General features: G+C 52.8%; 1 protein-coding gene across 3 annotated transcripts in view; it reads right to left on the bottom strand.

The window, feature by feature from the left end:
• The window catches only part of SMOC2 (SPARC related modular calcium binding 2), a 156,715-nt gene that overhangs the window by 108,731 nt on the left and 23,398 nt on the right, over positions 1-24,586 (bottom strand). For all 3 annotated transcript variants that reach the window (XM_055433167.2, XM_055433169.2, XM_088840911.1), the window contains exon 2: positions 1,413-1,584. In XM_055433167.2, coding sequence (XP_055289142.1) covers positions 1,413-1,584 — 172 coding nt within the window. The remainder of the gene's footprint in view (positions 1-1,412; positions 1,585-24,586) is intronic.

Raw genomic sequence — 24,586 nt, 5'->3', positions numbered from 1 at the left:
TAAAAATGACGTTACCGAAAGGCCATCTGTGTTTAATGCCAACTTAGCCTCCTGTCCAAAAGCAATGCAAGGTGGACTCTGCAGAGCTCCAAGTGTGAGGTTTGGGAGAGTCCACCGTGACAGACGGACCCAGACAGACAGACGGACAGATGGGCCTCTGGCCTCAGCCTAATTAATCCCTCTCAGACGCCCACGGAGACCACGAGCGACACAGAGGTTTAATATGGCAGCTTCCTCACAGTCCTCCAGCTGAGTGTCTGACGGGAGTTATCACCAAGAAGATATCTGACGGGGGTGTCTGAAGGGACAGGCGCCGAAGAGGACCATAAAACTCAAACCTCACGCCACAGCACCTGTCCTCACGGGCTAAGCCAGCACAGGCCACTGTTTCTGGAAACTTCTCTGCAAGGGAGATCCCTTGATACTTGAGTCTATTCTTGGGTCACTTCTCATTTCTCAGCGCAGATACCTGAGGTGTGTAATGGCCATCAAGGCATAAAGTTACATCCAAGTTTCTCGCAGAGTGACGTGCTTAGGGCACACTAATCGAATGCCAGGAGGAAGGTGGGTGCTGGGATGCGTGACGCCTGTGGGCAGAGGGTCCCATGAGGTGCCTACAGGAGCAGCACCCAGGTCCAGGGAACCGGCAGCTCTGTCTCTGTCACGGGAAGTGGCTCGGACCTGTCCACTAGTCTGGGTGGCACTGCGAAAGGACAGCAGCCCACTCAGAGCCTGGCCAAGTGCGGGCCCGAGGCACCAGCTTCCCTTCGTTTGAGCCATTGTTGGGCTAATAGCTAGACACCACAGGACATGGTCTCAAGGGGGTTTTAGCCTGTGTGGTCTTTTCTCCTAGATAATAAGAAAAAGAAAGTTAAATCTCTTTCTGAAAATGACTCTATTTGCATTTGAAATGTGTTTTGCTGAGTCAAACCTTTCATTAACATGGGAAACCTATCAATGCTTTGCTCTAAGCGTGCTTGTTAGCTCCAAATCCGCTTCTTAAATCAGCAAAACTGAAAATTACAAGTGTAAAATCAGTGCCAAAAAAGAAGAAAAAACAATCCTGAAAACAGCACAGGTGCTATTATGCACGCCCCACATGCTAGAAGGTGAAACAAACGAGAAGGGCTGAAAGACCACTTTAGAAAACGGGGGCCAGAAAGAATAATTGTAGGAGACTCTGGAAACGTTCTGTGAGACTGGGGTGAATCTGCATTGGGATGTGTGATGTCATAGCACACTCAGCAAGGATATGATGATGCAAAAGCGGCCCTCAGCGCTACGCGCGCTGACGAGGGTTCACGAGCGGGAACCCTGGGCTGGCTACGCGGGAAAACCTGGCCGGGTGAGGATAAAGCACATTCACATGCGCTTCGGGGCTCGGCTCCTTAACAGGGGCGGAGGGGGCTTACCTTTGCAGCTGCCTCGATAAGCAATTTCTAGCTGGGGGTCTTTGCACTTGGCACGCTGAAACTCGCAGCGAGACAGGAAGGTCCTCCCGTCGGAGGCGCACAGCGGCTTCTGGGCAGAGCCCCCGCAGTCCAGGCTGCAGTCTTTGTCCTTGTCTTGGTCAACTCTCAAAAACTTGGAGGAGAAAAGAAAAAAGAAGCCGGGCATCTCAAGCAGTGTTCTGGGCAAGGCTGCCTAGGCCACTTAGCGTTGAGGGGCTGCCCCAGAAACACAGCGGGAAGCCCAGAAGCCTCTGCTCCGGGGTCTCAGCCATCTGGATAACTGGTCACTCCCTGCTCTGCTGAGCGTCAGGTGTCTGAACCTCTGAACACTCCACCACTGGCCTGGGACACCGTCCAGGTCTGCCCTGGGACACACGCGCTCTGTTCACCTCTGAGAGTCTGAACAGCAGCGCTTTTCTTTGAGTGAATTCAGTGCCCGGTTGAGCCCTCCATTCACTTTGTCTTGCCATCAGCTTGGAAGTCACATGTGTCTGGAGCCCCTGTCTTTCTGGAATTGGGGGGCAGGCTATCCCTGCTGGACAGCACCGCACAGTCTCATCCACACCCCAGGTACCCCTGTGTGTGGAAGGTCAGTTTCTGAGTAAGTGTCCTAGCTCCAGAGGGAGTTCTTCTTTCCACGGGATCTGAGGGGCCCTCCAGAGGACCCAGGGCTGCAGGGGGGCTTCAGGCAGAGACCTCCTGCCCTGGGGCCCCTCCCGGATCCCTATCCTTGCCTTGGCTCCTCTGATGACCTGGACGCACAGCTTCAGAGCTCAGGGGTCTCCCAACGGGGCTCATATCTGATCACCAGCCTCCCACACAGCCCCCACACCCACCCCCACCAGTGGATGGGATCCCCTGCCCCCCTCCGCTTCCCAACCCCCCACATGCCCCACCCCAGCCCTGTCTAGTCCTGCTCACCCCAGACACAGCAGCAAACACCAGGGTGACTGCAGCGCTGCTTTGTGTTAGAGGACGTGGTTGCTGGAGCATCGCCTGCCCTGCACAGGCCTTTGCTCTGATTAACGGAGCACCGCTGAGTCATTTAAGGAAAGAAGGTCAGCGCTGAGGTGTGGTCACTACTCAGCACTCCACAGTGTGTGCGGAGCCCTGGGCGCTGTGGCCATTTGAACGGTTTACCCAGAATGTTTGGCCCCGTAATACTTAGCTCTGCTCACAGCGGCCCCTCCCCTGTTCAAGTAGGAGCCGGAGGAAAAGTGGGAATGGAGTTCAGCAGAAGCTCAGGGACCCCATCGACCTGCTCTCTCATCAGGAAGAAAAAGAAAGGAAAGTCTCAAATGCAGGGCGCCTCAGTCCTTGAGAATGCAGATACCCAAACTCTCCCCTCTCATCTCCGAGTGTCCTGCTTGGCGACATGTGAAGACAACCAACGCCGAAGCTGAGGTGAAGCCATGGGGAGGGAAGGGCCCCGAGTTTGGGGGTCAGCTGCCCAGGGAACCACATTCTTCCTGGGGTCCAGGTGGGGTCCTGGGGAAGAAGGGCAGTGAGGGCACTGTGGTTAGGAGCCTGTGGGCAACCACTTCTCTACCTGAACCTCTGGGAGCTGATGAAGGGCCATTTCCTAGGTTTCTGGATGAAGGGTCCAGCCACCAGGCCGTGCTCAGCACCTGGGGGTTCACGGCTTCATCCAGTGGGGCTCCGGGACACAGGGGGCAGACTTTCCATGCTCTAATTTTTCCTGTGAATAAGTTCACTCGCTGAAATGATCTGTGCTTATTTTAACCAAGGGGCAAGTGAAAAGAGATCATTGCCTTTCTGCGATTTTGCCCCCAAAAAATTATTTTTCTTAAATAGAGCAAGTACAGAAGCTTTCTGTGTGGATCACAGCAAACTGCAGAAAATTCTGAAAGAGATGGGAATAGCAGACCACCTGACTTGCCTCCTGAGAAACCTGTATGCTGGTCAAGAAGCAACAGTTTGAACCGGACATGAAACAACAGACTGGTCCTAAATCGGGAAAGGAGTACATCAAGGCTGTATCTTGTCACCCTGCTTATTTAACTTACATGCAGAGTACATCATGAGGAACACTGGGCTGGATGAAGCACAAGCTGGAATCAAGATTGCCGGGAGAAATATCAATAACCTCAGATACGCAGATGACAGCACCCTTATGGCAGAAAGTGAAGAGGAACTGAAGAGCCTCTTGATGAAAGTGAAAGAGGAGAGTGAAAAAGATGACTTAAAACTCAAGATTCAAGAAACAAAGATCGTGGCATGCAGTCCCTTCATTTCATGGCAAATAGTTGGGGATCAATGGAAACCATGACAGACTTTATTTTCTTGGCTCCAAAATCATTGTGGACAGTGACTGCAGCCATGAAATTAAAAGATGTTTGCTCCTTGGAAGAAAGCCATGACCAACCTAGACAGCATATTAAAAAGCAGAGACTTCACTTTGATGACGAAGGTCCACCTAGTCAAAGCTATGGTTTTTCCAGTGGTCATGTATGGATGTAAGAGTTGGACCAAAAAGAAGGCTCAGTGCTAAAGAATCGATGCTTTCAAACTATGATGTTGGAGAAGACTCTTGAGAGTCCCTTGGACTGCAAGGAGATCCAACCAGTCCATCCTCAAGGAAATCAGACCTGAATATTCATTGGAAGGACTGATGCTGAAGCTGAAACTCTAATAGTTTGGCCACCTGTTGTGAAGAGTCAACTCATTGGAAAAGACTCTGATATTGGGAAAGATTAAGGGCAGGAGGAGAAGGGGGAAGCAGAGGATGAGATGGTTGGATGGCATCACCGACCCAATGGACATGAACTTGGGCAAACTCTGAGAGATGTTGAGGGACAGGGGCACCTGGCGTGCTGCAGTCCATGGGGTCAAAGAGAGGCAGACATGACTGAGCTACTGAACAAAACAAAGCACAGAAGCACGTTGACTGATTTCTGTCACTGCGGAATTTCTGCCTCCTTTTCTTTTTGCTCTCGCTGAGACTGATTTGTGTGAGCCAACGTTCCAGCCCTGGCGGCAGCAGCTCCCAGGAGACAGGAGCTCCGCGTGAGGGATCCAGACACACGAAACGCTGCTTGTCTTTCAAAGCTGCCTCGTTCCGCTCTTCACAAGCATCTAGTTTTCACAGACTTGTTCCTATGACTCAGAGCTGGCTGGGACCAGAGCAGTTTTGTGCAAGAGCAGGAGAGACAGGGAGAGAGGCCACAGAGGAGCAAAGCTGGCTGAAACATCTGGGACCCCCAGGCCCGGCCCACACGGGAGCCCGCCCAGAGCAGCACCCTGCAATTGCAGATGAAAACGGGCAACAAGCTAAATCCTGCTCATTTTTACGTATAAGAGGTGCTGTCTTCGTATTTCCTGAAACCCTAAGACGAGGAAATGCAGCTGACGTAGGGAAGACGCCGTAACCACCACTCTGTCCAAATGGAGGGCGACAGACTCTCTCTGCTCAGTTTTGACAAAGTCGAGCACTCGGGCGTTTGGGGTTTGAGTGTCATTCTTGGTAATTTAGCGGTGTGGGACATACAGTGGACCTGCTCTTTCTCAGAAATGAGAGAACTCACGCTTTCTCCACATTTCCCCCCCTCCCCACTTTACCAGCAATTAAATTCCAGGGGAGCCAGTGCACAGAGGAAAGTGAGGTTCTCAAGGAGCTGGGTTCTTCACTAAACAAAGCTCAGGGGGGAAAATAAAGTACACCAATATTCCCCTTTCAAAGACTTTAGCGTTCACTAACGAACGTGGTTGAGGGTCTTCACACTAGCTCTGATAAAAGGCCCTTTGTCCAGCTCAGAGGGACTCCGTTACTCCCTGAGCTCCGCTAAGACAGCAACGACCTCAGGCCCAGGCCCCTCTCTCTCCCGTTCAGGACGCAGCGCAGTCGGCTCCCGGGGCGCATCCGCCCGCAGGCCGAGTGGCTGCGGCGCTAAGGAAAGCGGGTCAGGCGCACATGGAGTAAAGAAAGCGGGTCAGGCGCACATGGAGTAAAGAAAGCGGGTCAGGCGCACATGGAGTAAAGAAAGCGGGTCAGGCGCACATGGAGTAAAGAAAGCGGGTCAGGCGCACATGGAGTAAAGAAAGCGGGTCAGGCGCACATGGGGTAAAGCCCTGGCCCACGTTCCGCTCAATAAATGTACGGGTTCAAACCAGAGGAAACGTGGGAACAGAGGGAAACCACCTAAGAGGCGGCCTGAACTCTTAATACGGACAAATGTTTCCCCTGCGATATTGACACGTTGACGGAAGATGCCGTTTTCGCGAGATGACACACGCGTGGGTGGAATTCAGACAAACATCTCTGAATTACAGAATCACGCAGACAGAAGATTCCCCAAAGCAAGAACTTTCCAAATAATGGACCACCGGAAAGCGAGCATAGCTTCCAAGTAAGTGTGCTTGCTCGATGCCAGGACGAGGCCCACACACCAGGAAGGGGAGACAGGTCAGAACCCGTGGGGCGTCTGGGGTGCAGGTGGATCCGGGGGGCTCGAGAGGAAGGCGGTGGGGAGGACTACAAACACACACCCTGCTTTAAAGAGCAGCTTCACTTTAGACCCTGAGCTGTCTCGGATCTCAGGAAAGTGCTCCCTACTTTCCAGCGGGATAGAGAACCCAACCCGTGACTCAAAGCTGGACAGCCAGCGGTTTCCAGCCCTGAGCCTGCAGCTGAGACGCTCCAGGCAAACACGGCTGCTGCGGGGTGCTCTCTGCCCAGAGACGGCCACGCTCCCTCGTCCTTCTCCCTCTCACTCCTCATCCATCGCTGGAACGAGCACGCACCAGTCCACGCATGTTTAAACGCACTCTACTCCACTGTTGAAACAGGCTTTGCCTGTTTCCCACTCTTCAGGGATAAAGCCTCATATTTCTAAGGTAGGAAAGAGTCAGGTCCATCTTGAATTGAACTTGCTCAGTGATTGTTGGGGGACTGTCCTCTGTCAGGCGTTTTCCTGGACCCTGCGAGGGTTCAGAGGGGCCGTCCTAGCGGAGATTAAGGTCCAAAGGGCAGCAAACACAGCACACAATTATTCACCACCCAACTTGGCCGGTGAACACCCATCCTGTCGTGCGGGATGACACAGGACTGGCAGGCCTCGCGAGGAGAGCGTGCGTGTCTGAGAGCCGTGGGATGGGCTTCTGGCTCCAGTGTGGGAACCTGAAGACTCTCACCAAAGAGAGCCTCTGAGAAGACAGGAAAGGAAGACCGCGGTGTGGAGTCTGAGCGCACAGACCCAGGGGAGCAAACCAAGAGCCGTGATGTCAGGGGGTCTGCCGGGGGTCATGCTGAGACTGGCCTACAGACCAATGGGCTGGGAGGGACTGAGGCCGCCTTTCCTGTGACCACGCCGTTCCCAAGTCTGTGCTCTCCTCGCTGCACACAGATGACGCCAGCGGACAGTCTGACAAAATGACCCCCACACTACGACAGCCCCCCAGGCCTTGGTCGTTAACTGGCAGTTAGCATAGATGCCGTGAACCCCTGAAAAGTGGGTTCTGCGACAGCCGGACACTACTCAGGACCTTCAGCACACCGTTGGAACCACCAGCACGGCAGCGGGGGGTCACATGCTTATCTGCAAAGTGGGAGTAAGAGCACTTCCTCTGCTGACCTTCGCGGTAGCCGTGCGAATAACAACGAGACTCGCGCTGCGCCTGAGAAGGACGAAGTGAACTGCAGAGTGAGGAGGGCGTCTGTGTCCCCCCGTGTGCACGGCCCTGCCGGGAGCTGCCGGCCAAGGCTGATGGTTCACCAGGAGGCAGTGGGCGGCACGGAGCCAGTGGGACGGGCTTTTACCAGATTCCCCATTTCTGATTTTAAAAACAAGCCGGCAACATGCTGCTGCTGCTGCTGCTAAGTCACTTCAGTCGTGTCCGACTCTGTGTGACCCCATAGACGGCAGCCCACCAGGCTCCCCCGTCCCAGGGATTCTCCAGGCAAGAACACTGGAGTGGGTTGCCATTTCCTTCTCCAATGTGTGAAAGTGAAAAGTGAAAATGAAGTCGCTCAGTCGTGTCCGACCCTTAGCGACCCCACAGACTGCAGCCTACCAGGCTCCTCCATCCATGGGATTTTCTAGGCAAGAGTACTGGAGTGGCTTGCCATTGCCTTCTCCGGAGCTGGCAACATAGGTGAAAACAAAAGACTGTGGTCTTGCAAAGGGGGATCTGTCTTAAGATGTCTAAGATGCTGAGTGAAACAGTGAGGGAGGCAGCACAGTATTGATAACAGGTGTCACCAGCATCACTTGGGGCCTCTTGATGGCTTTTCATTGTATTCACGGAGCATCTGCAGGAATTTAAAAACCAAGGACAAATGACTGTGAGGAATTCTTTTTTTTTTTTTTAGTTTTTATGACTAGATTTATGTTGTAAACCCAACAGAGAAAAAGTGGTCAACACTCTGCGCTGGTAGGTGCCGGTGTGGGTGGGGGGCAGTCGGCACCGCAGGGTAGAGTGGGCAAAGGAAGGGTATTGACTCTGGAGACAGGCAGCTGGCTCAGTTATCTGGGACAGTCGTCCTCCTAGGCAAACGATCCTGGGCTTCTTCACATGTGAAATGAAGACAATGGTAACGCTAAGGCTATTCCATCACCACTATTGTGAAAACAAGACGAAGGACGTGGATGAGGACGTGCTTGGAAAAGACACGAAGATGCGACCTGCAGGAGGCCCTCCCAGGCATCTTTGCTCTGCGCCACGTTCCCGTCATAAAAGCTTCAAGTCTACTGGAAGAACACTGAGAGATCCTCCCAATTACAGTCACTTTCAAAAAGAAAATTAGGAGCGTGAAGTCGAAAGGGAAGTAACTTAGGTGTCGAGAGGAGGGGACAAGTTTTGCAGGAAGATGCAGGCCGTGAGGGCAGGTGTGCTCCACACTCAGGGTCCGTGGAGAGGGAGCACTCACGCCACGTGTTTTTCTCTGGCTGCAGTTCTGTGAGACAGGACGGATTTGGGAAGTGGGAGAACGTTCAGTGGACAACTCGACCAACTGCTCACGAGCACCTGGGGTCTCTCGGGTAGAGATGAATGCATTCACCCACGAGGCCCAAGCCCAGCACTGCGTCTGGTCTACAGCTGGCGCTCAATAAATGCTCACTGTCTGGGGAGCTGCAGTAACACGACCAAGCAGCACTCACTGAGGAGCGGCCAGGGCGCACGGCAGGGTCAGAAGGTGTTTGAGCAACCGACACAGGGACACGGGGCTCATAGACATTAAACGTTAGGAAGACGTCTGAATCCCGGCGTGCTTGTTGTGAGTGTGTGGCAGCTGACACACCTGCTCTACGACCTGACACGTCCATCTCCTCACCATCCCAGTGTGGGATGCCTGCTTCCCATGTGCTCAAGATGCCTCCAGATTAGAGCACACGAAAGGTCATACATATACCCTGCCTGTGTCTAAGAGCAAAAGGGTAAATTAGCCTAGAAAATAAGTATTACGCTCACGTCTGACTCCATTTTCCAAAACCTCCGTCCAGCACACCGGGGTCAGTTCTGTGTCCGCCACTTCGCCGTCCACTGGGCCGCTGGTCAACCCTGGGGAATCCCCGGTGTCCACCCCAGAAACCATCTGGGTACATTCGTGCACACGGACAAGGCGTGGGGACAAAGGCCCGCACTCTGCGCACCAGCCCTCTGAGAGCGGCCGACAGACAGCCTGGCCAGCACGAGGCCAGAGGACAGGCAGAGATGGAGAAGGTAGCCACAGAGGTGCCATGCCCTGTGCTCTGTCATGACGGGGAGCTCACAAATGCCCCGATGGCCTCGCCCGGCCCGGGGCCGCCACGTGGACGGCAGACGTCACCTCCGTCCACCCTTCGGCCCCCAGGAGACCAGCACACTCACTGACAAAGTGACATTTCCAGAGGTCTTCAGCCAAGGCTTCTCTGTTAAGGTTCCTGCTCATTTTAAAGCATTTAGAGCAAATTACACTAACGTACATGGTGAGGCTATTAAAGAGACCTGTGCAGCAGGGGAAACGCATCCCAAAGCAGAGACACCAGAGAGCTTGCTCCCAAGCCAAACCTCAGGAGGCCATGCGCCACACGGCAGGACAGTCGGTGCGGAGGGCAGAGGGGTACCCGTCGCAGGCAGCAGTGAGCGCGGCGCCGCGGATAGGCTCATCTGCCTGAAGCGGTGGGGAGACCCGTCCCCGGGGGGAAGCGGGCTTGCCCCAGGTCTCAGGTGCGCCCACACAGTCCCGACTTCTTCAGGTGAGACTGAGCACATCACACAGGGTCAGGGGCCTGGGACTCCCAGGGGAGACCAGACAGAAACCGGGTTCAAGTCAGCATCCCAGCCCAGCGAGACCTTCCCAGCACCCGAAATGTCGTCTGCACCCTCATCACTCCCCGACCTCGTCCGTCCTCCTGTGAGCCCAGTCTGGCCCTTCCTGGGGCAAAGCGGGTGCCCAGGAGACGTGTTGAAAGCAAGCCAGCGGTCAGTCACAGGTCTGGGCCCTGCTGGATCCACACAGGTCCAAGTGCAAAGCAGCTCTTTCACAAGGATTTGCTGCGTGAAAGGAAGGGAATGACCCCTGAGAGCCCGTGTGTCCAGACCCGAGCTCCCTGCCGCCACTGGGGCACACACGTGCTCCACGCTGGGCCAGGCAGGGAGGCTTCCCAGGGGAAGGAGGAGCCGAGAAGAAACCCTGCACCCTTCCAGGGTCACCTACACAACCACCACCACAGGAGAAGGAAACCGGCGGAAGGAAGCCTGAAGCCCTTTCTCTGTGGAAATGAGCCAAGCACCTCTGTCCACATGACCTGGGGGCCAGGGCAGAGGCTGCCCCGCTGGATAGGATGCTGTCAGAACCTGGAGGCTGGGCAGGCAGAGTTCAGGGTTCACCACTGAAGAGACCGAGGGTCCCAGAGGACACAAGCTCAGGTGCATCACTGACCGAAGAAGAAACTGAGCCTCCCCGGGGAGGACAGCGGCTCACCCAAGACGCAGCCAGAGCCAGACCCAAGACTGTGCCGGGGGCTCTGCTCTTCACTACACTCCTGAGGGAGTCCCGGGGACTGCAAGGAGATCCAACCAGTCCATTCTAAAGGAGATCAGACCTGGGTGTTCACTGGAGGGACTGATGCTAAAGCTGAAACTCCAATACTTTGGCCACCTCATGCGACGAGCTGACTCACTGGAAAAGAGTCTGATGCTGGAAGGGATTGAGGGTGGGAGGAGAAGGGGACGACAGAGAATGAGACGGCTGGATGGCATCACCGACTCAATGGACATGAGTTTGAGTGAACTCCGGGAGTCGGTGATGGACAGGGAGGCCTGGCGTGCTGTGATTCATGGGGTCGTAAAGAGTCGGACACGACTGAGCGACTGAACTGAACTGAAGGGCTGGAAACCTGCCTGGGGGCCATGGCTGCACCTTCCTGCCCCAGGGTGCCTACCCGAAGGCTTCACTCTTCACCCATGCGCAGGGCCTGGTCGTGACGAGCAGCTGTGGAAAGATGCACAGAGAGGGGCTGGGGGCACAGGAGGCCCCTCTGCTGCCCTCTTGTCTCTCTCCCAGCTTTCCCCCTCCTCCAGGCCTGGGGGCAACTCGGGGACACCTCACGTCAGCATCCACACACAGGGAAAGCGGCCTACGCCCCCATCACCTTGGTTTACACGTTAAGCAGATTCTTCACATTTTTAAGAGTACGTGTTTACATTAGGAGATAGCCAAGGCCTGGAGCCTTGGAGGAGAATTCTCCGAAATGGACCCCCTTCATCTCCCGGCGCTGGCACCTCGCTGCTCAGCGTTATCATTGTCCTCAAGCGGGAGCACTATCTCGGCGATGGGCAGGAATGGGCCGCTGGCACGCCTGCAGTCCATCACCAACACCCGCTCTGGGCTGCCTCACCTCCTCCCGGCGGCCAAGGCAGGGAGACAGCTCCGCGCCCTCATCACCCAGACACAAGGTGCTTCACCCCAGGGCTTGGCGGGGGTGTCGGGTAGCTCATGAAACCACCAGCCACACGCAGCTACTTGCACTGAGTTCAAGTGAAATGAAACAGGAAACGCAGCTGCTTGGCTGCACCGAGCTCTCAGACCCCCGGGCTTGGAGCCGGGCCCTGGGCAGTGAGAAGACACACTTCTGTCATCACCGGCGGCTCTTAGACGCTGCTCTGGAAGCAACAATGAAGGGTAATTAATCTCCTGAACCAGCTCCCTAAACCCCAATTTCTAAATGACCAGTTGCAAAAAGAGATGTCAAAATCCATTCCAGGCTACATTACTAATGAAACAAATATGAAACGCTGAGAAATGAATCATCTTTTGAAAAGGTTATCCTGAAATTCACACCTGTAATTACAGAGGAAGGAGAAACATTTTAATGACAGGAGGAAGAGAAACTTGGAGGGAAGAAAGGTCCTGCTGAGGGAGAGGAGAAGTCCTGAGATTGAGGTAAAGAGCAGGGGTCAACGTCTTGGCGAGGCGACAGACTGGCCGCGGTGGGCGTGGGCAGTGGGCTGAGCTCCCCTGCCCAACAAACCCAAACCAGGGAAGGCGGGAAGAGGGGAGGGTGGAAGGGGAGGGGGAGTGAGAGGGGCCCCATCGTCCGGCAAGCGGGTCTGCTGCGAGCATGAGCAGGGACACAGGGGGAGGCAGGGGGCAGAGACCACGCTCTGTCCCTGGAGGCCTTGTGGCCTTTTCCAAACAGGTGTCCCCCGCAGACACCTTACCCCGTGGCACATGTCTGCTCTTTCCACAGGGTGCTCAGAGCATCGCACACTTTACAGAGGATTAAACGTTATAAGGAGACAGGATGACAAACTGGGGGGTTTCAGAGGAGAACTCAGAGCGCTAGGAGGGACCCTGGCCACGCTGATGGCCCTGCAGTAGGAGGCCACCAGCGGGTGCCAAACGGAGCAAAGGACAAACGAGAAGTGAGCTGTCCTAGCTGCCTCCCCTGAGGCCACTACAGCCAAGGCTGCAACCATGGCCTCCCATCAGGGGAGGGACCACAGAATGTGGGGGGCCAGGTAACAGGGGTGGGGGCAGCACCGCTTTCCCTTCCCTGCAGCATCCTGACTCGGGTTGTTTTGGAAGAACAGAAACCCCTGTCTAAGGGGGTCCGCAGCACACACACAGGCTCCGCCCACCCGCACAGGCCCCGCCCATCCACACACAGGTGCCACCCATCCACATACAAGCTCCGCCCATCTACACAAGCCCCGCCCATCTACACAAGCCCCGCCCATCTACACAAGCCCCGCCCATTCACACAGGCCCTTTTCATTCACATGCAGGCCCCGCCCACCCACACAGGTACCGCCCATCCACATACAAGCCCCGCCCACACACAAGCCCCGCCCATCTACACAAGCCCCGACTGTTCACACAGGCCCTTTCCAGTCACATGCAGGCCCTGCCCATCCACACAGACCCCACCCATCTACACACAGGCCCCGCCCACCCACATGAAGGCCCCGCCCGTCCACATATAGGCCCCACCCATCTACACAGGCCCTTTCCATTCACATGCAGGCCCCGCCCACCCACACGCAGGCCCGGCTTATCAGCAGGGGGCTTTGGGATCCTGGCATTGGCACCCCCATTCTGACTGAGCCGACCCCTCTCCTCCAGGCCTGCAGGCTCAGACGCTCAGGGAAGGCAGAGATCCAGGCCCTGGTCTCCCCAGACCCCGCCTCCTAGGCTGGCCCTGTTCTGGGGTGGCCGCCCGAGCTTGGGCCCCACCACCCTGGGGGAGTTATCACAGGACATCAGCATCAAGAAAGTGCACCTGTCCGTGTGTGTCTGCTCCATGTCCTAGAGGGCCCTAACCCAGAAAGCCGGCTCAACTCGGAGCCCAACAATCCAAGGTACTGCTAATTCCCAATGAACTTGCAAGGTTTTCCTGTCTTCTTGACGGTGGAGACGCGCCAAGGAGACGTCGTCAGCGTGTCCACTGACCCCGAAGGACTCAGATGCGTCCTCTGACCTGGTCGAGTGCTTCAGGCAATGTCCAAAGAGATGCTGCCTAGGTGTTCAATTCAGGAGAAAACGTAGAGGAGGAAGAGACCTACCCACTGTGTTTAGATATTTGCCAAGTAAATTAGCATTTTGTATACCTGCTGCTGCTGCTGCTGCTAAGTCACTTCAGTCGTGTCCGACTCTGTGTGACCATAGACAGCCCACCAGGCTCCCCCGTCCCTGGGATTCTAAAATCTCCTAATTAGGACAAGCGACAGGACCAGTGCCTGCTCCCCAGTGTCCAGACCCTGAGCTTGACCATTTCATAAAGAATACATTCACTCTGATGCTGGGAAAGGTTGGGGGCGGGAGGAGAAGGGGACGACAGAGAATGAGATGGCTGGATGGCATCACCGACTCGATGGACATGAGTTTGAGTGAACTCTGGGAGTTGGTGATGGACAGGGAGGCCTGGCGTGCTGTGATTCATGGGGTCGCGGAGAGTCGGACACGACTGAGCGACTGAACTGCACTGAACTGAACATTCACTCAGAATGCTCACGAGGAAAAAGCACTCTCCTCAACATCTGGTAGAACTATTGAGCAAACCTGCCAAGAGTTCAGCCAGTACATCTGGAATAATGTCAAACCAAGAAAACAATGAGGTTTATAATGGAAACAGAGACAAAACTTTAATTTAGGATTGTTCCAAAGGCATGGGATGATTCTGTACTCCTAATATTCTGAAGTTACTGCGTCCATGGCTGTTGACATGCAAAATTCCAGAAAGTGGCTACTGCACAAAATCAAATTCCTCCAGGAGTTCGCGTCAGAAAACACCACAGGGCAAAAACCAATGAAAACGGCAACAACACAAAGACAGTCTAAAACCAGAAGGTGTGTTGCATGTAAGAGCCAGCTGAGGTAGACCTTCTTAGCTGACATTTAGCTAGAAAAGGGAAACTTGAAAAAAAAGAAACTATGTCCACATTGTCAACTTGCTCATCTAAAGCTAATTTTAACTGTGCAGGATTTAATATACTTAGAATTTTTATATTAATTTACCAAACTACCATCATTTTACACTACAGTACTATTATAGGATCACATCTGACCACAATGGGGTCCATGCTGGGGACCCCTTGGCCTTTGTATACAGAACGTCACTGTCACTTTCTGAATAGAAGCTTCCTTTGGTTCTGGAAAACTATCACTGACTTTAAAGTTTGCACGTGTGTGTGTGCGTGCGCGCGCGCACGCGCAAGCGTATCCAGCTCTTAGTGCACTGTTTATCAAATATTTTCCTTCATCACTGTGCAAGGCTGTATGACATCTTACACAAGGTAAGATTATAAATTGATGGGAGTTGGATTTTTTTAACACATCTGTACCAATAAAGATGAAGGTTCAAGCCAGCTGTCTTTCAAAGAGGTCACTTCTGAGCGCATATGAACATCTCACCCGTTTAGTCCTCGTTTAAATTTGTGAATTCTTCCTTGACTCTCCCTTCACACCAAGTTCGAAAGGACTCAGGAAGATTTCACGCCAAAATACATACAGTTTTCTCCTAGGTGATCTCACTGGATCCTGACAAGCCCTCGACAGGCTACTCAAGAAACCTTCCCTCACAGAGCAGGTGGCCACACTGCTCCAGAGAAAGCCTTTCAGAGGCGGTTTCCTGGACGGAGGCACAGAGTAGGGGCAGAACCTCCGTGGGCCGCTTGCGCGCCGCACGTGTTGTCCTCTGGAAGCGCGGGCCCTCACACTGTCATGGACCCCACGGCCACAGTCACCTCGAAACCAGGAGAGAAGCTCGTGCAGATGACCCAGCGCTGCTGTTCAGTGACACCACCCCTCACTGTGGTTATAATCATGAAACGGATAAAGTGGCACCCAGGCTTGCATTTCCACCATGCAGTTTCATCCCCAACAGTGACATGTCACAGACTTGAGCATCACAAGAGGGAAACTGCCAGGTTTGGATTAATCATATTCGATCAGCCTATCATTGGAGAACCTGACCATTAGGGCCACTGCTGGTGGTGGGGATGTGGGGTCTCCCTTGACGTCTCTGATAGTTCCTGATAGATCTTTCTCTAAAATAGAAGGTGAACTAATGGGGAAAATGGAAGTCTTGTGAGTTAAAAATAAACATCACACGTGTGTGTGTGTGTATGTGTGTGTGTGTGTGTGTGTTTATGTGTGATTACATCTTTAAGAAGATTGATTCCAAGCCAAGAGTATTCTCATGCAAATGTCAAATTGGAGCTTTCCTTTTAAATACAATTGAGTTTTTCAGTTTAGACAGGGAAGGTTCCTTATCTTTGCCTGCACAAGAAATGTTCTCTTCGAAGACAACTTTTCAAGGGAAAAAATAGGTAACATTATTTTGTCCAAATAAATTCACTGTTAGTTTCAGAAGCAAATTCAATATTAGAATCAATTAAAATTTAAAGAGATTGATTAATTAAAAGATTCAGTAAATTAGGAAACTGGCTTCTAAAGTGAGGAAATTAGTTTCATCAAAGAAAGAACGGAGGGAGAATATGTGAGTGGTCCTAAAATGGTGAAAACTTGTCTCAATTTCCTAACAAAATCACAATTAAGAAAACTCAAGCAGCATTTCTCTGCATCTGTGTCCATCAGATAAGATTAAAACATTCTCGCTGGTCATATGTGTAGATATTTTTACACAAGTATGGGATTATTGTTTTGGTTTAAGTTTTCATTAAGCATTTTATTGTTATTAGTAATAATAATTTTAATCTTCAGATATTCACCTGAAGTTCTGCCTGACCCTGATGGATGCTTAAGTCATCCATAAGCATTTTAGGATTGCTGCTGCTGCTGCTAAGTCACTTCAGTCGTGTCCGACTCTGTGTGACCCCATAGACGGAAACGGAAGCCCACCAGGCTCCCCCTTCCCTGGGATTCTCCAGGCAAGAACACTGGAGTGGGTTGCCATTTCCTTCTCCAATGTGTTAAAGTGAAAGTGAAGTCGCTCAGTCGTGTCCGACCCTTAGCGACCCCACGGACTGCAGCCTACCAGGCTCCTCCATCCATGGGATTTTCTAGGCTAGAGTACTGGAGTGGCTTGCCATTGCCTTCTCCGATTTTAGGATTAACTGACCTCATTTTGACAGACATGCGCTGTGGGCAGTGTCATCACAAGACTAAACCGAAGGTGCCTCCACCTCCCAGAACCTTTTCATTCCTGGCCTCAGAAACATCTTTTCCTAGTCACTGCCCTTTATTCTCATCTCACTCTTCAAACCTTTTGGAAACTAGCTTTTGCACTTTATCTAAGCATCCATAACTTCACACACACAAATTCACTTATGACTTTAATGAAATAAAATTTTCTGTTCAGCATTGTCTGTCTCAGGCCTCTGGAATTCAGATTTATCCAGCTTCAACTGGACTCAGATCAAAACCCCTGCATTACTCAGATACATGATAGGAGAAATATTTGCGATGAATTGGACTGACCCACTGTAAATTATACAAGATGATCTAGAAATATTTCCTGTTGTCAGGGGTGAACTGCCAAGAATGACAGGGTCAGTCTTTATATGGGAAGGCACGCTTCCTGCTCTAAGCGGTCCATGAACACGCTCGAGTGGAGGCGGCAGGCTCCCTGCCACATGGTTCCTGTCCCAGATAAGGCTGCGGCCACGACACGTGAGACCAAGGTGCATGGATGCGGGGTGAGAGGCGCTGCCTCTCCAGCAGGGCAGGACCAGCCCTGAGCAACTTGGCATCTGTGTTTACTAACCTGCAGTCTCAAAGCTTTTCTAGGCCGCTGCCTGGTTACCCACTTGACCGTTCTCCCCGAGTCAATGCAGATTTCAGCATTTATAAAATGAGGGCTTGCATCGGGTGATTTCTCGGGTGCTATCAAGTTCACCAGACTGCCCGCCGTAAACCACAGGGGAGGTGGGCTTGGGGGTGGGCATCAGCTCCCCATGGAGCCCATCCCCTCTGGTCCACAGCAGTGACTTCCGCTCATGTGACCTTCCAAGGATGCGTCCCTGGTTCCTGCCCCCGCCCCCGCCCCCATGTATTTTACTCTGTAACAGAGTCTTCCTGGAAGGACTGGGATAACCTGGCTGAGAACCTGGGTCCTGGTCATTTCCCCTACAAGGACATCCAGAAAGCTAAGACTGTCGCCTCGGCAAGGCTGGGGCTTTGAAGGCTCAGGTTATTATTGCAGTATTATTGTGGGTTGAATGGTGTTCCCTCCCCTGGAAAAATGTTTTCAATCTGAACCCCAGGCACCTGTGGAAGTGACTGTTTTTGGGAAGAAGGGTTGTGCGCAGCGATCGACTGAAGATGAGGCTGTTCTCAGTGAGAATGAGAGTGGGCTTCAGACCCAACCGCTGGTGTCACAGGGCGACCTGTGCCCCCAGAGCTCACGTGAGGCTATCCCCCATCCCCTTAAAGGGCAACCCTATTTGGAAATAATGTCCTTAGTTAAGTTCATCGCGTCGTGCAGAAGGAAAGGGAGCCTTTAATCCAAAGTGACTGGGTGTCCTTATAAAAAGGGAAACTTGGACACAGACACGCACACGGGGGCACCACGTAACACCAGGGGCGCAGGCTGAGGACCAGCAAGGAGCCAGTGAGCCACCAGAGCTGGCAGAACCGAGCCTGCAGACACCTTAACCTCTAACTCGCAGCCTCCAGGGTGTGAGACAATAAAGTCTGTTCTTTAAGCCACTTGGTTTCTGGCAATTTGTCGCGACAGCCCTAGGACACTAGTACAGATGGGTTGCCCGGCAATAATAAGGGAGTGAAATAATAAAATGATAAAGTAACTGTTGATGACATCACATTAAAAAACCCTCAATCAAAATGGCTGTAAAGCGTTCCTGCTTTACTTATAAAAGATACACAGAAATTACCTCGGGAAATACTCAAAAGGGAAGAGAGAGCCCCTCTGCATGCAGACTGTGCGCCACAAGGACGCATATCCTTTGATCCAGTGGCAGTTTTTAAATCACCTCGATCCTTCTTCCTTCACGTATATGATGCGGCCGGGGCATGAGGAGCGCAATAAAAGCAAAAAGGCACTCCCCAGTAGCACACTTTGCAGATAGGTTTCTGCACTCTGAATATTTTAAAGATAACTTTTGCCCTCAGCCTGATAAGAGGTGATCAGTTTGAAGAAATTATAAAGCTAAAGATGGATCACTCAGGTCTGCTCTAAGGTCGCTCAAGGGGACCCCACAGAGGTCAGAAGTGAGGGGAGGGGACGGAGCAGGGAGGTGAAGGGCCCCGGAGGGGAGCACAGGTCAGCCAGGCCGCGGAAGCCCGGCCTCCCTGGCTAGAGACCGGCCTGGAGGAGAAGGTGATTCAGCGGACGGGGCCACCTCCAGGCTGCTCCAGCAGCAAAGGACAAGTCAGAGAGAAACGGCAATGGCTGTGCTGCGTGCAGCCGAAATCAGTGAGCGGGCGAGGAGGCGGCAGGCAGGTGTGCCCGGGCCGGGCCGGGCCGGCACCGCTGCTCGGGGCAGCTCCGGCACCCTGAAGGCGCTCACAGCCCGCCCGAGGGCAAGGGATCCCGCAGGGGGAAGGTGCCCTCGGGGCTGGGAGGGGTGCAGGCTAAGGGTCCGGGGCTCTGGCCAGCAGTGTGCTCTGCCCTCCTCGGCCCTCGAGCCAGCTGGGCCTTCCTGTGCGGTGCGCAAAGAATAAAGAAGGCAGACGCTCCCTCTCCAGCCCGGCACCTCCCTGGCCTAGCTACCACACGTCCAGAGAGCCCCAGAACCTCACAGCCCTACGCCTTGGACACCGGCCTGCACGCGGCCACGCCCGCGGGCGGGGCGCTAATGCCCTTGTTTACGCATCTCTTCCAGGAAAGGCAGCTCGCTCAAGGCTGAGGTCTCACCCGGATCTGACTCTGTGATGAAAAGCTACAAGATGTGGATTTGGACGGCAGAGACTTGGAACCAGGACTATTTTTTCTGTAAAACACTGCAGAACCGCAGGAGAATGTGGGAGAGCTCAGCAGGGAACTGGATAGGTTTTCACGGACAGGCCTCCCAATGCTGTTACCGATGCGTGGTGAATCACGGTGGGTTTGGACGTGCAGAGCCAACACGGCTCAGGGGAAGGAGCCACGGGAGATGGATTTGAGAGAAAACAGCCCTTTCAGGCCTAACAATGTGCCAGTCAAACTGCGGACTGCGGCCGCACGGCTCGCTCCGTCTCTGGAGAAGGAGCCGAGCACAGACACAGTGCAGGTCTTTTCCTTAAGTTGCCTTTTTCTTCCCTTTTGCTCCATGGCACAGAGAGTGGGCCACTACAGCTTCCCACCACGCAGAAGACAAACAGAGCCGACAGGATGTAAGATCTCTGAACTGAGCCCACGGGACTGGAAATCGCCGCACTGATGCTTGGTTTCTGCTGTTCGCTTGGTTTCATGACTTTGGGGACACAGCCCTTCACTCATCAGTTCTGTCTAGTTCTTAGTGAGTTACTGGAAACAGCTGGACCAGAGACAGCAGGGAAATGGTGCCCATGGGAAGAAGTAAGAAGGTTAGGTGACCCCATGGACTACACAGTCCGTGGAGTTCTCCAGGCAGGAATACTGGAGTGGGAAGCCTTTCCCTTCTCCAGGGGATCTTCCCAACCCAGGGATCAAACCAGGGTCTCCTGTACTGCCGGCAGATTCTTTACCAGCTGAGCCACCAGGGAGGCCCAAGAATACTGGAGTGGGTAGCCTTTCCCTTCTCCAGGGGAATCTTCCCAACCCAGGGATCAAACCAGGGTCTCTTGTACTGCCGGCAGATTCTTTAACAGCTGAGCCACAGGGAGGCCTGTAAGGCTGGGGGATAAACTAGGAGGTTGTGACTAGCGTGTGCATGCCACTTTCCTCATGTCCCTGTGCTTTGGGTCCCCACTGGCCCGAAGCCTCAGGTTGGGGACTGGAGGGGGGAACGCTTGGATATGATCCCCAACACCCATCAGTGAATGGGCAGACTTGTGCTTCATGGGCTTTACAGGCCACCAGAGGCCTGGCAGGCCTGAGGTCCACTCAGCAAAGGCTCACAAATTCCCACAGGCTCAGTGATCTTGGGGGAGAAGCTGGGCTGGCGACACATTGCCCGGGGTCGAGAGAGGATCCAGGTGGGGCGGGTATGATTGGGCCTTCAGAACACGCATCACTGCAGCGTTGTCTGGGAGCCCTGGGATGTGTTCTGGCTGTCATCAGGGTAGATGTCCCAAAAGAGCGAATGTGCTGTGGACAGGTCTTTAGAACATCACAGGCAAGGACTCCTGCCTCTGTGTGTGTGTGCCTGTGTGCCTGCCTCCCCTCCCACCTCCTTCATACACACACACACACACACACAGGCACATGCACAGGAACACAAACATACAGGCACACACACACACACACACAGGAACACAAACATACAGGCACACACACACACAGGCACACACACACACAGGCACACACACGCACCGGCACACACACACAGGCACACACACACACACAGGAACACAAACATACAGGCACACACACACACAGGCACACATATGCACAGGAACACACACACAGGCACACACACAGAGGCACGCACACACAGGAACACAAACATACAGGCACACACACACACAGGCACACACACACAGGCACACACATGCACCGGCACACACACACAGGCACACACACACACACAGGAACACAAACATACAGGCACACACACACACAGGCACACATATGCACAGGAACACACACACAGGCACACACACAGAGGCATGCACACACAGGAACACAGACATACAGGCACACACACACACAGGCACACATATGCACAGGAACACACACACAGGCGCACACACACACACAGGAACACAGATACACAGGCACACACACACACAGGCACACACACACAGGCACACACACATGCAAGCACACAGACACACACACAGGAACACACATAGGCAGACACACACACATACAAGTACACAGGCACACACACATGCAAGCACACAGACACACACACAGGAACACACATAGGCAGACACACACACATACAAGTACACAGGCACACACACACAGGCACACACACATATACAGGCACACACACACAGGCACACACACATGCAAGCACACAGACACACACACACAGGAACACACACAGGCACACACGCACACACATTCGTGCATCCACCAGCTGCCACCCAGCTGCAAAGAGCCAGGGCTCGCAGACAATATGCAAATCCACTCATCAACCTTTGTTCCTTCATCTTTTTCCTTTTGGGTCTGGAGGTGTCACAAAGAGAGTGGGCTCAGTTATGAGCCCAAAGCTTCCAGACAAGTTTGTCCATGCAGGAGTAGGAAAAAGAAGTTAGAAAACATCAACTGGTCACACATTCTGGGGAGAGAAACCGATCTGGAAGTGCATCTCAGCACATGTCCAATAATAAGGACTGTGTGATGAGCCCAGGGATGCGTCTCCAGGCTCCACAGATTGAAAAGGTGAAGAGCAGTGATTTGGAGGCTGAGGGGAGGAGAGATGAGGGGCTGTGGTCGGTGATCTCAGACCCAGCAACACATGTGCTTGAGGTTTGGCCTTCGATCCGAGCGATTCCATTTCATCTTGGATCTGGAGTGTCCACAGGAAAGAAGGTTCTTCCAGGGTCTGGGCGCATCTGCTCCCCGTCCACAAGAGGCTTTGAAAGCGCAGAACCGCAGGAAAATGAAACTGCCGAGCCTCAGCTTTTAAAGGGAACCAACCTTAATTGTGAGTCAGAGTCTAATTTAGTTCAACTTCGGTTAAAGGTTTGCAGTCATTGGTATTATTGCAAACAAAAGTCTATAATGAACACAGATTCTTAGATCAAAAACCAAGGAAAATGAAGTTGCTGATTCTGAACTTTAAGGGGCCGCTGGGCACTTCCAGCAGCCAGTCCCAGTGAGGCCAAATGTTCCATAGACACGGAAAGCCTGGCTAGTTCTATACTGTGTATTAGAGGTCTTTAAAACCCTGAAGCCCAGGAATCCCACATCCAAGGTGCAAGTGAAGAAAAACATCAGAAATGTACACAAATAGGAATGCACAGTACTGCTCACAGCAAAACAAACCTGAAGGAAATAAAATCTCCAACAACAGAGGTTTGGATAAACAAATTACTCTAAAGCCATACAACAGAAAAGTGCTAATCCATTGAAAATCATATGAAGGATGTAGAAAACATTTTAAATAAATTTATTTAAAATGAAAATGTAGAGTACAATCCCAAGTTTATATCCACACGCACATACGTATGTACCCGCACCCAGGGCGTGCACACAGACACACACACACACAGCGTAGATGAAAGACTGCAAAATGTCAGGACAGCAAAGTTTCATCACTGTCTAATCTCCAGGCAACAGTCTCACAGGAGACTGAGGCATCCCTCTCCTCCTTTATCTTCAGATGCCTACAGTGGACCTCAGCTAACTTTTTTTTAAAAAATCATGCTTTATAGATTTTAAATTTATACAACACTTAAAATCTACTGAAAATGTATAACCATATGCCCATCACCTAGACAGATATGTATCAACAGTAAAGAAAGAAAAAAGCATGAATTATTAAAAGCTATACACAAGTGTTAGTCGTATCCGACTCTTTACAACCCTGTGGACTGCAGCCCGCCAGGCTCCTCTGTCCATGGGATTCTCCAGGCAAGAACACTGGAGTGGGTTGCCATGCCCTCCTCCAGAGGATCTTCCTGACCCAGGGATCGAACCCATGTCTCCTGCATCGTAGGCAGATTCCTTACTGTCTGAGCCACCAGAGAAGCCCGTTAAAAGCAATGGCACAAAGTAAATACCCAAACCTCTAACAACAGAGAAAGCATGAGCTGCACGCCCCTTCGGACAGGTTTGGGCGTCACTTTGTCATCTAATGAGTGATCACATATGAGGAAAACTGTGGGTTGAAGACAAACTTCCATCCCGACTACCACCACCGTCTCTGTTTCGACACCCCCAAATCTGAAATACAGCCAAGACTCTCGCGTATTTCCAGCTGCCCTCTGCACAGCTTAGGACAGCTAGAAACAAAATAGGACACAGTTTAGAATGGAATCACCTACAAGCCTGGCCTTGACACCCGTTCCTGCACCCACAGCACTAAACAACAATCCCTTCCCCAGGGCACTGCTGGGAGGCTTCAGGCCGCAAGCCACATGAAGGCCCCACGTCAACAGTCACTCAGCAGACACCAGTCCTCACGCCCCTGGACACCCCAAGGCCACCCTGTCCCCAGCCTGCCCTTCTCCTGCCTGTCCACCGGGCCAGGGGCACCAGCCCCTTCAGGAGGACCTCTGAGTCTCTGGAGGGACCCTGACACCTTCAGCCCTCCGGTCTGCCTCCTGCCTCTCCCCACCCCTCCGGTCAGAACAGGCAGGTGTCCTCTTACTGTGCCCTGGGGACACTCCAATCTTTACGAATGGAGGCTTTGGGGCAACTCTGCCTGGGGCACGCATGCCTATCGGTGCCAGCCATCGGCGCTTAGCTCACTGTGTGTCTGCATCACAGTTGGCAGTTCTCCCCATTTTTCATATTCTTTCGTTATTATGATGCTTGTTCAGTTCAGGCACTCAGTCGGGTCTGACTCTTTGTGACCCCATGGACTGCAGCACGCCAGGCTTCCCTGTCCATCACCAACATCCACAGCTCGCCCAAACTCAGGTCCATCGAGTCAGTGTGCCATCCAACCATTTCATCCTCTGGCGTCCCCTTCTCCTCCCTCCTTCAATCTTGCCCAGCATCAGGGTCTTTTCCAATGAGTCAGTTCTTCCCATCAGGTGGCCAAAGTATTGGAGCTTCAACTTCAGCATCAATCCTTCCAATGAATATTCAGGACTGATTTCCTTTAGGATTGACTGACTGGATCTCCTTGCAGTCCAAGGGACTCTCATGAGTCTTCTCCAACACCCACAGTTCAAAAGCATCAATTCTTCGGCGCTCAGCTTTCTTTTGATGATACTTGTTGGGGTTTCTGAAATCCGTGATCTTTGATGTCGCTACTGAGAACCACTGAAGGCTTAGATGGTGGTTCCTATCTTTTCGGCAATAAAGTATTTCAATTACAGAACACACATTGCCTTTTTTGAGGTGATGCGGTTGCACATCTAATACCTACAGTGTGGGGCGAGCGTCACTTTCATCTGCACCAGGAAACAGATCCTGCGTGCCCCTCGCTTCATCACGACGCTGACTTTACTGCTGTGCCTGGACCCA

This window comes from Moschus berezovskii, chromosome 10, assembly GCF_049115385.1.
Source record: "Moschus berezovskii isolate FMDL1 chromosome 10, NW_MosBer_1.0, whole genome shotgun sequence".
Lineage (NCBI taxonomy): Eukaryota > Metazoa > Chordata > Mammalia > Artiodactyla > Moschidae > Moschus > Moschus berezovskii.
The sequence above is the reverse complement of the archived record's forward strand: the minus strand, read 5'-3'. Positions and strand labels throughout refer to the sequence as shown.